General features: G+C 35.4%; 1 protein-coding gene across 3 annotated transcripts in view; it reads right to left on the bottom strand.

The window, feature by feature from the left end:
- Positions 1–16,359, bottom strand: part of LOC121430831 (zinc finger protein PLAG1-like) — a 120,945-nt gene that overhangs the window by 20,004 nt on the left and 84,582 nt on the right. For 2 of the 3 annotated variants that reach the window (XM_041628248.1, XM_041628247.1), the window contains exon 6: positions 894–1,049. In XM_041628248.1, coding sequence (XP_041484182.1) covers positions 894–1,049 — 156 coding nt within the window. Of the gene's footprint in view, positions 1–893; positions 1,050–15,134; positions 15,267–16,359 lie in introns of those variants that run through there. The other variant, XM_041628249.1, reaches the window with a different exon arrangement.

Below are 16,359 nucleotides of genomic sequence, written 5' to 3'. Positions count from 1 at the left end.
ATAATACATATTTTGCTTTTTCTTCACCCCTTTGAAGAAGAACATTTCTCAGTTACTTAATTCATCATTCTACAATAGTCATCACATTATGGCACGACAGCACGCAATGCATGCACTTTCTCCACTCCCTCGGGAGCATTCCAACAGGAGCTTCCAAGCCCATATCACATTACCTCTTGCTGCCTACTGAAACTAATGGGTCGAGAAACAAAAAGTAATCGAATAAACCAAAATCTTTATATAAAGCATTGTGGTGCAGAGGTTCCGATTCTTGAGTGGTTATCTACTGGGTGTTCCAATCCATGAAAGTCGTCAGCACTGACTAAATTGTCAGTGCTGACTATATGAAATCCTAGCTTTTGACTGGCTGAGATGCACTGGCCTCTGACTGTTACAACTTTCATGAAACAGTCCCCAGAAGGTCTTGTATCTGCTCACAGCCTAGCATCCTTAGGCAAGGCATCTATCCCCACGTTGCCACTCTCAACCCAAGAGTAACGACTGCACCCAGAAGGATGTGAAAGCCAATAGCATGCCAAGCAATCGAGCATTGAAATTATACTGGAATACTTCCAAGCGGAGAAAGTGCATAGGTATTCCGAGTGTGGACAATGACAAGCCAATTTTCGATTACAAGGGTATATGATGAAAATCCATAATTTATTATTAAAAATAGACATGAAATGAAATACTCTGAAAAAAATATATATGTGTACAATGCTTAGAAGCCATTCCAATGGATTAAGAGCTATAGAGAGGAATATGATTATCATTGATTTTATTAGTATTGTTAACTTTACAAAATATGATTATGATTAATCATCATTTAATGCCTCTGATGCAACTCTGAAAAAAACAAGCAAACCAAGAAACTCTGTCAAAATCTGACTTACCTTACAGGTGGCAAAGTATACATCTTCGTTAAACTGGTAGGCTACAAGGTTCTGTTCATCAAAACTTGATGCTGCTCTTACAAACATCATCCAACTACATGTGCTTTCATCGTTGATGTCCAGTGAGGCCTTGTCCTTACCATCCTTGTCAAATATCTGCAAAATACAATTTACGGAAAATATTCAATGAAGATCATTTTGTTTTGCTTCTCAAAATAAAAAAAAAATAGACAACATATCTTTAACATGGAACTGCTGGAGCCAATATGTACAAAACAGTTTTTAGAGTTTACATGTATGCTATAATATGGAAGTGTAGTAGTCTAATTGTTCCCACTTGAGCCTTTCATATCGGGTGGTCATGGGTTTGGCATTGTTTCGTACAGCAAGATATTTATCGATGTATGCTACAATAGACTCAGGTCATTCTCATCATTCTCACCATCATCATCATCATCATCATCACCATCTTCATCATCATCATCATCATCATCATCATCATCATCTTCACCATCTTCATCCTCCTCCTCGTCATCATCATCATCACCATCATCATCATAATCACCATCATCATCATCATCATAAATCATCATCATCATCATCATCATCATCATCATCATCACCATCATCTTCGTCAACATCATCACCATCACCATCATCATCATCATCATCATCATCATCATCATCACCATCATCATCGTCATCCTCGTCGTCATCATCATCATCATCATCACCATCATCATCATCATCACCATCATCGTCATCATCACCATCATCATCATCATCACCATCATCCTCGTCGTCTTCATCATCATCATCATCACCGTCATTATTATTATCATTATTATGATTAAAAACAGAGGGGAACAACTATTTCATAAATTAATGTGCATCAATGTATATATAAACAAAAACAAAGACACAAACAAAAAAAGAAAACATGATTCAAGAAAAATGCTTTTAGCTCCATTTCTGTCAATTGAATGTGGAAAGGCGATACATTCAGTAAAAAAAACTTGTCCATTGTTACATCTAGACTTTTTCCAATTCTCTTTCTACTCGCATCCTGTTAAAATCACTTCCCTAATCCTTTGTTCAACAACTGGCTGCGAATGATGATGCGCTATCGAGGTCTGTTTCTACTTGGACGACTAGATCATCCAGGTTTCATTGGATTAAAGCTATTGGACGGCGTCCAAGCCCCTCGTTAGCTCTCGACATGTGCTCCCAACACGAGGAGACAAATTGTAACAGGTAGTGGATGCATCATTCCCACTGTGAAGTTTAGGGTAAGGCACTCATAATAAAGTGACACTTAGGGTGTGTTTATGCTTCCATTGCGAGGACAGAATCAGCGATTTCAAACGTCGATTCAAAACGCCGATCGTAAACGTGGTTCTGGGAGTGCTGTTTATGCTTAACTTTTCAGGGCAAATCATGGTCTCCAGCTGGCTTCGCATCGTAAAGCGAGGTCAAATTGGGCGTGCCTTTTTTCGAAAGTTTTTTTTCCGATTGTTGTTATTACGTGGAGATAACATGGAGCAATACGACTGTATTTGCCCGCGGATTTTCATTTCACCGGAAGCATGTACCAAATGACATCATTTAAACACGTTTACGATCATGGTTCTGTTTATACTTCCCCAGAAAGCCTGATTCTGGTCAAACGACGTTTACAAACGCACCTTTTTGTGAGTTTACGATCGGCATTTTGAAACAGCGTTTAAATGAAAGTAAGCATGGACGCAACCATGTTTTGGACTAATCACGTTTGGAAACGCTGATTCTGGCCTGAAAAGTGGAAGCATAAACACGGCCTTAGAAAGAATTGGTTTTATACGGAAAGACACCCCCTAAAGTGACATTTTAAATCCAAGCAATCGTCACTAAAGCAAATGACGAATTATTTTTCTCACCAATCCACAAAAAAGGGAAACTTCAGAACTTTGAGCTCATCTGTTGCAAACTCTTTAAAAACACTCTTGAAAAGAAACAAATTGCAAAATAAGTTACACTCCAAGTTACAGGGAATGTATAATAAATACAGATCTGATGTCAAATGATTTATTTTACAATCTAAATTGATTCAAACCCAAATGCTCAAAATTTATGTAAATCTAGACTAGAGTTGAAGTAAAGCATTCACATCCGATCTGCAGCCCTGTTATACATGGTAAATCAAATCACAACCAATGATTCCATTGGAGATACCAATGGACAGTCAAGGTAGCTTCTATGCAACACAGTAATACAAGTTTTGTTATCCATGATAAGTCAAATGAGCCAACAAATCAAATCTGTACCGTTTGAGATTTACAGACCACTCTAAATTAAACCTGTATTCAGAATATGGGGCTATGACTTTAAATTTTCCGTAGACTTAATCGTACATTATGGTCCCGAGATGCTGCTGTAGTTTATCCGGAAGTGAATATGAACCAGTTAGGAATGGGGTTGGGTTGAAGTATGCTATGGATAAGGTGAAGGTTAACATTAAAATAAATAGATATTTGATGGATGAGACAAAAACACTTCCCCTATTAGAAAAAAAAAACAATCGACTGGCCCCTTTGAGAACGTAGACCGTTGGTCAAGCAATCACTCCAATGTCAGGTCACGGCCAAGGGATGGATTAATAGGGGATATTTTTTACCAAAATGGGCGGATCAGATTAGTATTATCCTGTCATATCGTGACAATCGCTGTTGGTTAATTATGTCTTCTTGTGATTCTTGGCATTTGATGACTGACCGAACAAGTTCTGACATCGCTTCAAGATGTTTGAGGGTTTGAACCATTAAATGGTGCATATATGGTATATATTCATAGCAGAAGGGAGATAGAAAGAGTTAATAATTTCCAGTATATAAAAATAACTTTTTAAAAAAGGTGTCATAACTAGATTCTGTTTTTAATACTTCTTTATTCAAAATATCGCATCATGTATTTCTTTGCTGCAATAATACCAGTAATCGGTTATCATTCAGGAATAGACCTGACAGAATTAAAGCAGTACGATACAAACCTGAGAGAAGCCCCTTCCACAATTGCTCGTGCGATCGTTTGTGATCACCTATTTTGTCACAATATATGTTTCACAGAATTGCAACGGTTGTAAGCAGTTGTACCACCAACTGTGAAAGGGGCTATTGTATCTGTGGGAATTGTGTATATCTGTACAGTCACAACAAATAGTTGTTTTCAACAACAAAAAATTTGGAGAAAAATGTACAATAGGTGGTTTCACACCGCCTCGAAGTTCGTCAGTTCCAGGTATTCTCTGATCGGGAAATTTACCCAGATCAGAAAATACCAGGTATTTTGGTAATGTGAAAGCAAACTACGCTTAATTTCCCCGAAAGAAAATACCCACTAAATAGTAGGTACTTGGCGAAATTACGAGAACTTTCGCGGGGATTTTTCCAAGGTCGCAGGTATTTTGGCAATGTGAAAGCAAATTACGGGAACTTCTTATCTCAGCGTGTCGTTGGGTGCGGCGCCGTGGGTGGCTGCTGGGCTAGTGATTTTGAATCTCGCGCCTTGCCTTCTTATCAGACCATACTGCGCATGCTCGTAACTTCAGGAACTTATCCCGAGGGTATGTTTCAGGGAGGTGTGAATGCAGGAATAATTAATGGGTATTTTTCTGCCTAAAAAAGTTCTCGTAATTTAACGGGATTCTTGTGATTGAGGCGGTTTGAAACCACCTAATGAATCTAAAACACAACTTAAAGGTCAAGTCCACCCCAGGAAAATGCTGACTTGAACAAATAGAGAAAAATCAAACTAGCATAGTGCTGAAGATTTCATCAAAATCGGATGTAAAATAGGAAAGTTATGACATTTTAAAGTTTCTCTTATTTTTCACAAAACAGTGATGCACAACTACATGTAGGTGAGTCAATCGGTGATGTCAATCACCCACTATTTCTTTTGTTTTTTATTGTTTGAATTATACAATATTTCATTTTTTTATAGATTTGACAATAAGAACCAACTTGACTGAACCATATAGTATTTAACAATGCTCATTCCACATGCTCAGAGAAGAATTAATTGTTGTATCACATGACAATGAGGAGAAAATTCGAATATTTCATATAAAAAAATACAAAAGAAATAGTGAGTGGATGACGTCATAGGTCTCCTCATTTGCATACCAGTCAGGATGTGCATATAACTGTTTTGTGAAATTAAGTGAAACTTTAAAATGTCATAACTTCCTTATTTTATATCCGATTTTGATGAAATTTTCAGTGTTATGCTTGTTGGATTTATCTCTTTTTGTTCAAATCAACTTTTTGTTGTGGTGGACTTGATGAAATTTTCAGTGTTATGCTTGTTGGATTTTTCTCTTTTTGTTCAAATCAACTTTTTGTTGTGGTGGATTTTTCTCCTTTTGTTCAAATCAACTTTTTGTTGTGGTGGACTTGTCCTTTAATATCAATACCTCCTGTCCCCTAACTCACATCAAACTCTCCATGTGGGTCTACAGGGCAAAATGACACATATTTGTTGTTTTTATAAAAAATGCTGTTTCCCTTCTGCTAAACGGCTTCCTGCTTACACATTTTTTGAATCATATTTCAATCTGAGTATTTGGTTTGCCTGGCCGAGGAGAAAAAAGGGCAAATTTTGGAGTGAGTCACGGGGCATGTCTGTACCAATTATGATATATTCCAGCATATAGAGAAGTTTGTGATTTTATATGTATTGCAACAAAACTATCTAAAAAGCAATATAAACATGTTGGCTGTGAATATTTACAATTCAGGTTGTTTATAAAGAGGTTTCAGAAAAAATGTCTATTTTTTTGGAGAGAATTCACTTGGTCAATGACTCAAATGCCTAATAGAAACTTTCAACCGAGTCTAAAGAAGTTCAAACTAAATATATTCTATTTGTCTGTAATATGAAATTAAAGGAAATAAAGATTATCAGGTTAAAATATTGGTTTCTGCTCTGCAGCTTAGTATTAAAATCTGATATAGTAGACGGTGCACATTGCATTTCTGAGCAAGTTCTTTTCTCCCTAACATAAAATGAATCCAATATTTCAGCATTTCATCCACAAAAAGAATGTGATTTCAAGTAATATCTAGACTATTTTTTTGTTCATTTAATATTAGGTACGGGTCATTCCATGCCAATTCACCCAATGAAAGTGCAATTTTGCACCCGACCCTCTCGGAATTCGTTGTAAATTGGTATACATAAAATTCACCATGGCCCAAGCACAAAACAAAAAAATTAGTCAAATCGGTCCATCGGTTCTCGCGCTACAGCCCGCCCTTTTCTCCTTGTTTTGACAAAAATGGGTGTGACCTTCAACTTTCAATGGCCATTGTGTCGTAACGTGTTGACCAATTTTCACGAAACTGGTACCATTTAATAGGAAATTCAGAGAGGAATCCAAAACATGCATCAAATAATGTATTGGAGCGATTTATAAGGTCGTGACCCTTGACCTATTCTTTGACCTTGAATTTGACCCCGGACAAATAATTTTTAGACTTGATTTTCGTGTATGTTAATCATTTGTATGATATTGACAAAATATGTTAAAACCAATGATGATATTTTATTTCTTCACCTTTAAAAACTCTTCCAAAGATATCATGAAATTTCACTCTAGTCCCACATACTGATATTCATGTTAGTAAAGTGTTCACCAGTTACATGATTTCTTCCAATCTTTAAGTCACAGTATGCAAACACATGATAAGAAATTAAGCTCATCAGTTCACAAATGAAACATTAAACATTTATGCTCATGAGTAGGTATCTGTTTAGGCATTTTTATGTTCAGCAATATATATCATATATGTATATTAGGGATCCTTAAATAAGCATATACTCAACAATTTGATGATAAAAGTACCGGGTAAACACTTTACTAAGAAGAATATATACATATATGATATATATTGCTGAACATCAGAATGCCTAAACAGATACCTACTCATGAGCATAAATGTTTAATGTTTCATTTGTGAACTGATGAGCTTAATTTCTTTTAATGTGTTTGCATACTGTGACTTAAGATTAGAAGAAATCATGTAACTTTTGAACACTTTACTAACATGAATATCAGTATGTGGGACTAGAGTGAAATTTCATGGTATCTTTGGAAGAGTTTTTAAAGGTGAAGAAATAAAATATCATCATTGGTTTTAACATATTTTGTCAATATCATACAAATAATTAACATACACGAAAATCAAGTCAAAAAATTATTTGTCCGGGGGTCAAATTCAAGGTCAAAGAATAGGTCAAGGGTCACGACCTTATAAATCGCTCCAATACATTATTTGATGCATGTTTTGGATTCCTCTCTGAATTTCCTATTAAATGGTACCACTTTCGTGAAAATTGGTCAACACGTTATGACGCAATGGCCATTGAAAGTTGAAGGTCACGCCCATTTTTGTCAAAACAAGGAGAAAAGGGCGGGCTGTAGCGCGAGAACCGACGGACCGATTTGAATTATTTTTCTGTTTTGTGCTTGGGCTATGTTGAATTTTATGTATACCAATTTACAACGAATTCTGAGACGGTCGGGTGCAACCACTGGGTGAATCCAGATGGAATGACCCGTACATGTATATGTATTCAACAATATCCATTGCCTTAAAAGAGCAAATTCATTCAAATATCACTAACCGCCACATATAATTCTTTCAACGATGCAATAAAAGATATCAAGCAGATAGCGATTAAAAGGATGCTCCCACGAAAACCAGCAATGGAACTTCCTAAACAATTATCTCCGTGGGCAGAAAGATTTGCAAACTGATTGAACAATCATCCCTCGACCGCTAATTAGCGCAAATTGGGAAAAAGGTCGGTACGGAATATGGCTCCGTTTCCGGAGAAATTGTTACATGTCTCAATTACCGGTTAAGTTCAGAAGGGAAGTGGGAAAGGAACATCTATCAAATGGCATTAAACGTGTCGTTGGGCAAGGTTAACTTTATGACCAAGAAAGGGTGCTAAAATACCAATGTCTGGGACTACATAATTAAATCTGTCCAGCCAACTGTCAACTTAATTGACAAAACTATTACTGTAAATTGATATTTAACCATTCTACCTCAATGCTATAACAACTATTTAATTGTCTGTCCTTGTATTTTTTAAAATTCAATTAAAACCTTTTAATATTCTCTTAATGTGGGGGAGGGGGGGGGGGTGGGAGACAGGTTCCCAAAGTCTTGGTCCTTCATTCTTTTCATATCCATGTTTGGAAAATGAAACAATAAAAACATACTCCTAACTTTGAAGGACATCAGAAAGGCAGAGATAGTATAAGCACTTTTTAAAAGAACATTTTTAAGAGCAGAAAGAACAAGAACACTGAGAAATTAAATGAAAACAACGAATTGCATGATAAATGAAAAGAAAATAATGAAATAGATGGTAGAAAGAAAAAGAATGGGAAATAATGAAAAAAAATCCACACACAAAGTTTTTTATTCTCCTGGTACGACAAATAATCACAGAAAGCGAAATGTGTCTGATGCTAAGACTACATGTACTTAGCACTATCTGGAGCTAATTATCAAGTTAACCAATTTCCCTTTGTATTTAGCAATCAGTTCTAGGTTAATGCAGCTTATCGCCCGGCATCAAACTGATTTGACTATGGCTTCAATACTATTGATTGACAGTTACATTTGATCAATTAAAATGCAAAAACTGGCAATATATGGAAATAGAAAGTATACAGCATGGGGTATCAATTACAGGAGATTTATTTCTAATTGATTATCACATGAAAAAAAATCGCTACATCGTAAGCAGATGCACTATAACCAACATATATTAAAGAGTATGCCTCCCTTAAATCTTGATCATTTCTTTATCTTTAAAGATAAAGTTGGCAAGCTTGCATGCCCTTGAAAATAGCAAGTAAATGTTTTCCAGGCATACATTTTTAAAAACATTATATGTCCTTTTATTTCCCACGTTAATATACAGAAATTAGCAGGATAATTGTTGAAAGGATGAAGTTGTGCAGGGCCACATGTATAAAAATCCATTCAAAAAGTTATCAGAAGTATACTTCATCCTGTTGTTAAACTCACTTACTGTGAAACAAGATATGCTCTTTTATATCTGGTAATGTAAAAAATCTAAAATCTTAAATTTTGGTAGGGTGGTGTAATTGTGTGTGTGTAAAGGGGGAGGGCTCATCCCCCATGAAATTTATAGAAAAAACATGAAATGTACAAGGAATTAATTTTTTTTGCATGTTCAGCACACTTCCCTTAAAAACATTCTGCAGCCTCTAGACATGGGGATATGAAATATTGGGGAAAAAAGAAGATTTTCATCGAGTTTGGCCTCTTTGGACACCTACTGATAACAATAATTTATGGTTTTCACATTTTCTACATCTGAAGTTTCCTTTCACCCCTTTTTAAAACAAAATGTTGGAAGAAGCTCAAAGGAATCAGAGCAAATAGAACATCAATGTTGACATACAAATGTAAAACAGAAGAAGCAAGTACTGTCCACCTACAGTAGGAAGTTTGACTCTCTTCTCCATCTTTTTTTTGTAAAAAAAAAAAATCCAGAGATAGCTGATGATCGGATACATCTCTGGATGAATTTACAGGAGGAACTAAAAATACATCTCAAGTTCAGCATAGAGAAGAAGATGAACATCTGAAGTGAAGGTTGAATGTAACTTGATAAAACGGTGCAGACACCGTAATAGGTAGAGTGGCTCCCTGCCAAACTCTCTTCTACAGGAATACGGGAGCTTTTTAGGTTTGCTAGAAATGTTTGAATGATGAATTGAAGTCATATCTAAGTTTACCTTTGGGGAAAATAATTTCAAAGAAGCCATAATATACTAGGTGACACAGTTTTTGGAAAGCATTTTCAGAAATCATAGAGCATGATGGAATTCTTGGACATCAAATTGCATATAAAGTGAAAATGGGGGCAAAGAAAAATGTTATAGGAATGTCAATGAAAAGGAATATTACACCATGTATCTCTAATGAAGCAATGATCCCCCCCCCAAAAAAAAAGAAAATTGGTTCTTGAATGAAAAGAAAATATAAAAATGCAATTACAAGTCATATGAAGGAGCTGATTTTCATGTAAGGTGGGCTGTTTGCAAAAGGTCTGCAAGTCAGACACATTTTCCTCCTTTTCATAACGCAAGTATGATGAAATATGAGAGAATAAATTGCATCTGGAAATTAAAACATAAATGCATTCTTCCAGTGAATATGTAAATTCACAAGAGAGACACTTTTCTATTCATGCTCTGAATGATTTACTGCCGAATGCTACTTATTAAAATCCCATCTCGTGTGTGCCCAGGTTCCAGAAATATGCGCCCGCATGAGTTTTAATAATCGCAATCAACCCGCTAATCGTTTGTCGTCATTTGCACGGCACCGCGTTAATGCAGGCTTGGCACCGCTGCTGAACTTGTAGGCTAATCATAATATTCAGGGTGTTTACGCAAGGGACATTATCAACACACTAAGCAGGTTTTCTTCTTGCCGGAGCTGCTTCCCAAATCTACTTTAATAGCTGGATTCACGTAATAGGGGAAGTGTTTTGTGATCTCGTAAGACATTCCAGGCATGTGTCATATGGATATTGACTTGCAATTCAACTTACAAAACAATCTTTAATTAAGACTGAGAACTTATCAAAGAAGCCTGATGTCAAAAGGAATATGATTAATGTCAAAGTGAAAGGGTATTACAAAAAAGAGATAAAACAAAGATGCAACCGTGCATTGCTTTGTCCTACCTCATTTAAAATCTAAATAATTATATATCATATTCAAAACTCTTAAAAGCAAGAAGAATATCTGAGGTTCCTTTGTTTTGAAGATTCCTACAAAAAATTGATTAATTCACATTAGAGCATAGAGATGTGGCTCAATTACTTGCAAGCTCCCTTTTTGATATATAATAAATCTATACTTGACCGAAAAGAAGATCATTATGCATCACAGTTAGAAAATATTTTGAACAAACATGTATAATAGATGTTGAAGTTGCTGGCCGTCCATATTTGAGATTGATCAGATCAATCGTAACTCTTTGTAAGACGGGGGCCTGGTATTTATCCGATAATACTTTGAATTTTCAGAACACTCTGACAATATAATAATTCAAACAGACACTAAAGGACTAATAATCACGGTACATTTTGTGCAATGTCATTTCACTTTTTTGTCTTATCACTTGAACATTCAAATCAAGTATCTGCACTTACTTTAGAATGCAGAACAAAAATCAAATATTGATCTACATCATTTCTTTTAATTGACAGTTGATAATGTTTTGAGAAGTTAGTAGTCTGATCACACCTGGGGGGGGGGTTGAAAATGTAAACATTGTGATGAATTTTTAAGAAGGATTTCAATTTGTATTCAAGAGATTGAACTGTAAAATTTAAACCCAGAATAAAAAAAAATGTGAAAAAGACTAAGTATGTATTCACATTTTCAATTTCGATTCAATGATCAAATGTTGATTTTTTTTCATAGGATACTTTACTATGCAAGAATCTGCAAGGGAAGTTTGCTTTATAAAATAAGAATATCTAACGCAAGAAACCAGGTTCTGATGAGGTAAAATTCGAGGTTCCCTCAGAATATATATTTATCAGGTTAATAAAGTACACAGAATGACACAAAGAATGAAAATTAATGTTCAAGAAATCATGATATTTTCTCAATGTGGAAATAAATGCACCTCTCAATCAATGAGTAAGGTTTTTCTTTAGGGTTTTAAACATTCACCGGAAGATAAATCTATGTCGGAAAGCAGCCAAAAATGGATTGCAAATGGGGATACTCCACAGATAAAACTATGACATATTTCAACAATGTGGACAAACCACTGATCACGCAAGTGCAAGAAGGATGCAAGTCACATCTTCCTTTGGGCCCTCCTTGAACAGATTTGCATAAATGCCTACTTGCAAATGGATACTCTACAGATAGAACTATGACAAATTTCAACAATGTGGATAAACCACCGATCAGGCAAGTGCAAGAAGGACGCAGAGTCACATCTTCCTTTGGGCCCTCCTTGCAAGAACAGATTTGCATAAATGCCTCCAATTTTCAGACTGCAGTCTTAAGACTTTGTGATTTCTCGCATGTCTCCGTGGGAATTGCATAAAACCAATAAAATCAATCCCATTGATTTTCCAGGCTCTCATTCGAAATTGCTTATTCAGATGGCGCACAAAAAAAAATTGTGTAAAATTTAACGGAAAGACGTCAAATGTTGACAGATCAAGGGCAAGACAAAGATAAAAAGACTGGGGAAGAAAAAAGAAAAAAACTTTGGGAACATCGTTGGCAAAGAGGGGAGATATGATAGTTAGATAAGACATCTCATAGATGATTTGACACAAATTCTCATTTCCAATACTTGTGGAAACTCCAGGGCGCATTTCATGGACCAATTATTGATGTTTCACTGACTATTTGTTATAAGCTACTGAAATCCTTGCATCTGATTGGCTCAGAGCAAAGTCATTGACATGATTTATCATGAAACACTCCCAGAGCACTATACCTGCACACTTTCAAGTTATTATAATCTACATTTACAAGGACAGAATATATTTTTAAAAAATATATAAAACAGAAGGTGATGATCACTTGGAAAAATGTGACAAAATACATGTGACAAGTATAGTTGTAAGACATGCCTTATGTCTGCACAATCAAAGCTGCTAAAGAAAGGTTGTTCCTTAAAATAAAAATGATAGCTGAATGGAAGCTTGCCAGACATAGCAACAGGTAATAACATCCAGATTTGATTCTACCCCAAATTGGATTTTATTCACTGACAGGTTTTTGAACATTTTATTGTTCGAAACACTTGGAATTTAGGGGTTTATCCATGCTTTTATAAATTCATATTTCAAGTGGGGATTAGGGTTAAGGGTAAGAGAATAGGCATCTGTAGCTCTATTCCTCTATCTGGTGTCTCCTTTTCTTTCCCAAATTTCTTTAAAATAAATAATTTTTCATTGCATATTATATTAATTCTATTTTTTGAAAATTATTCATATCATATCACACTATTGTTTACATATACTTAGTTTTCGTATTATAATAATTTCCTTCTAATTCGATAATTTTTTTTATTATCAAAAAACATTTAAATACATTTAAAACTTGCTTTAAATTTATGAGTTGATCCTTGTAATAAAGTATTCATGAATAATGGTTTATTATTTTCTATTATTCTGCAATCTATATATTCATTCATTCATTTCATTTTAATTTTGTTTATTTATTCATTTAATTATTATTATCATTATTATTATTATATATATATTTTTTTTTGGGGGGGGGTACAACCTACAAATTACAAAAAAGTAACTGAAAAAATGAGAAGGAAAAAAAATAACTTGGCAAACAGCCTGATACACTTAAGATCTAGGTTCAAGGTAAATACGATTTATTAAAGAAATTTTGCTGCCAAAATATACTAAACGGTTGACCAGTTTGAAAAGAAAATATTAATATTGTGATCAACTAAGGTTGCTTGCAAATTAGATTGATTTTACGATTGAAAGTTAAGGTATGTTTGGTGGCAAAAGGCCATTTCTAACATTTCATGAATAATACTTTGTAACTACAATGTTTACACTTTTTTGCCCTTCAACAAGCCATTGCATAACATTATAAAAAAATAAATTCTTTGATTTTAAAATTCAAATACATGAGTATAATTTGAACAGGAATTGTCTAAAAAATCAATAATCTAACAGTTTCCTGCTGTAAACAGTAATATACAAAAGAGCTGTAGGCATAATCAAATTGTAACAAAATACAACTCATGAATAATAAATGTTTTTTCATGAATTAAACATTTAATGATACTTCTTGATTTAAACCAAATCACATTATTATAAGTCCTTTAATAGAGCAGAAGGGGGAAAACTAGAGAGTTAATAAACAAAAAAATGATCTATGATTTAAAAGACATTTTTGCCCTGAGCCAGTCAGATGCAAGTATTTTGGTAATTTATGATTTCAGTGATTTTCACTATTTGTTTTAAGAAATGCTCTCCATGTTCTATGCATATAACCTGATATAACCCATATTTTTTAATATGTAACACTAAATATAAATTGCATATTTCGGGAGAGGCATGTTAACAATACACAAATTTGTATTTAAAAGCAAATACAACAATCCCTGGATTGTACTTACAAAATGAATAGTCTGTCAATCAATTGAATTAAGATAATTATTTTTTTTCTTCTTAAACCATGACACAGTGATTCTTACATATTTGATTTTGTTTCAACTTACACGTACGACAAATACATTTTTTTTCTTATAAGGCTATTGATATAATAAACTGAAAGGATCATGTAGTATGAACCCAAAGAACCCAAAAGGGGGGGGGGAGATGTTGTGAAATGAAGGGTGGACGAAAGGGCACACTAGGTTATTGAAGACCCCCCCCCAAAAAAAGAGTTGAAGAATGCATTGTAGATGTAAAAGAAGAATATAAAGGCAATATATAGAAGTTGGAAGAGACAAGAAAAGTAAGAAGGGGGAGGTGCAGGAGGATGATGATGGGGAAGGGTTGATGAAAAATAGAAAAATAATAATTATGAAAATAAAGAAGAGATAGTAGTTGAGGAAGCAAAAGGGGAAAATAGAGAAGAGATGGTAGTTGAGGAAGCAAAAGGGGAAAACAGAGAAGTAGAAGAAGAAGTAGGAGAAGGAGGAGGAGGAGTAGACGGGAAAGAAGAAGAAGGAATAAGAAGAAGAAGAAGAAAAAAAAAAGAAGAAGAAAAAAAAGAAGAAGAAAAAGAAGAAGAGAAGAAGAAAAGGAGGAAGGAATGGTAGCGGGAGAAGGATGAGAAAAAGTTGGATAAGGATAAGATGGGTGTTGCAGTTTAGTTTATGCAATCCAATCTAATAAATAAAATGAGTTAAATTATAAGAACAAGAGCGAATAAAAATATCAGATTTTAATATTGAAATATCATAGAAGAAATGATATGAACTACATTTTTTTTAATTAAGTTAAGTTGAGATGTGTTATGTGACATCCCACATACTGGTGTCTCGATGCAATAATACAATTTGATAGGAAATAGGCCCAGTATGATACAGTAGTAATTTATCATTTGAATGTTCACCAGAGTATGATCTATTTCTGTGACTGTAATCTGTCAAAAAAAAATGGGGTATGTCTAAGAGTGCAAAGGGAAGTCACCTGGAAAGAACTGCTGCTATCACTATCCTCTCTCCTTTCAGCGGCCAAGAGTCCGCGTGGGCTGGCTGGGCCAACCAGGCCTCTGCCGCCGGCTGGCCGCAATACGGCGTGGCGCTCCGACCAAAAGACGACTCAAACACTTTCCACTTTCGATGGGGGCTTGCAGCGGCAGCATGCGGTGTCGGCTTCCCCTATCCAATTCGGAGGCTCACCCACTGCCTAATGAATCACACTCACTTTTAATTAATCTCGACTGGCGCTGATGCACTACTAAATAGCTCTCCTAATAGTTTCCCTCGTCGGGAAGGGTTGACGGAGGCTCTGAGAGTGCATGCATAGATGCTTGCAAGAGTAAGATAGAAATTTATAAACGCAGCTCGTATGATTTTCTCCCCCCAATTGGCTCGTGCCTTCAAAGTTATTGGTAAACTCTGACCTTGCCTGACATTGGGATATGAAGTCCCCCATCTGTCTCTCACGTGTATTTTTAGCCCCTGTCCGCTTCACGCTCTCATCCACATGACTATTACATAACCGCAGCCTGACAGAGATAAAGTACAAGTTCAATAGAGCTTTGTACCCTCACGCAATCTCTTTCCTTTTTTATATTTAAAAAATAAACGCTTTTTTGCAAGATAAGGATGTGTGAATACCCCCCCTGCATAAATCCATAAAGAGCAACATGTACTTGGAATCTGTATTCAGCAGGAGAGGAAATGCAATTCTATATCTGAGGATTGGTTTATTATATTTTTGGCAGGGCAATGTCAGGCGAAAGTTAAGGGTGCCTTGGGTGAGGTGAGTGTGTTGATCAAGATAAAAGACAGAGACATCTTTTCCTCACCGACTCGGGAGAGGGATTTCCAGACATACTACAAAGTACAAACACGCTTTTTGTGGAGAGGTCAGGCGGGTATATATCGTGAAGAGCTTTATCACTGATTTTCACTCACTAATTTGCTCTGAGCCAATCGGATGCAAGGATTTTCAGTAGCTTGTAACATTCGCCAATGCAAAATTACAGAGTTAACTTTTCATAAAATGCTCCCCTAATCCCCTAAGGAGAGTTTCACAAAGCTTCATGTTGGTGATTTTTCACTGACAACTTTCTTTTTACCCAATTAGATGTGAGCATTTTCAGTAGCTTGTAACATTCACAAGTGCACATCACTGACTTTTCATAAAATGCTCCCCTAAGGAGAGTTTCACAAAGCTTCAAGTTGTT

The sequence above is a fragment of the Lytechinus variegatus genome, chromosome 17, assembly GCF_018143015.1.
Source record: "Lytechinus variegatus isolate NC3 chromosome 17, Lvar_3.0, whole genome shotgun sequence".
In the NCBI taxonomy this organism is placed as follows: Eukaryota; Metazoa; Echinodermata; class Echinoidea; order Temnopleuroida; family Toxopneustidae; genus Lytechinus; species Lytechinus variegatus.
The sequence above is the reverse complement of the archived record's forward strand: the minus strand, read 5'-3'. Positions and strand labels throughout refer to the sequence as shown.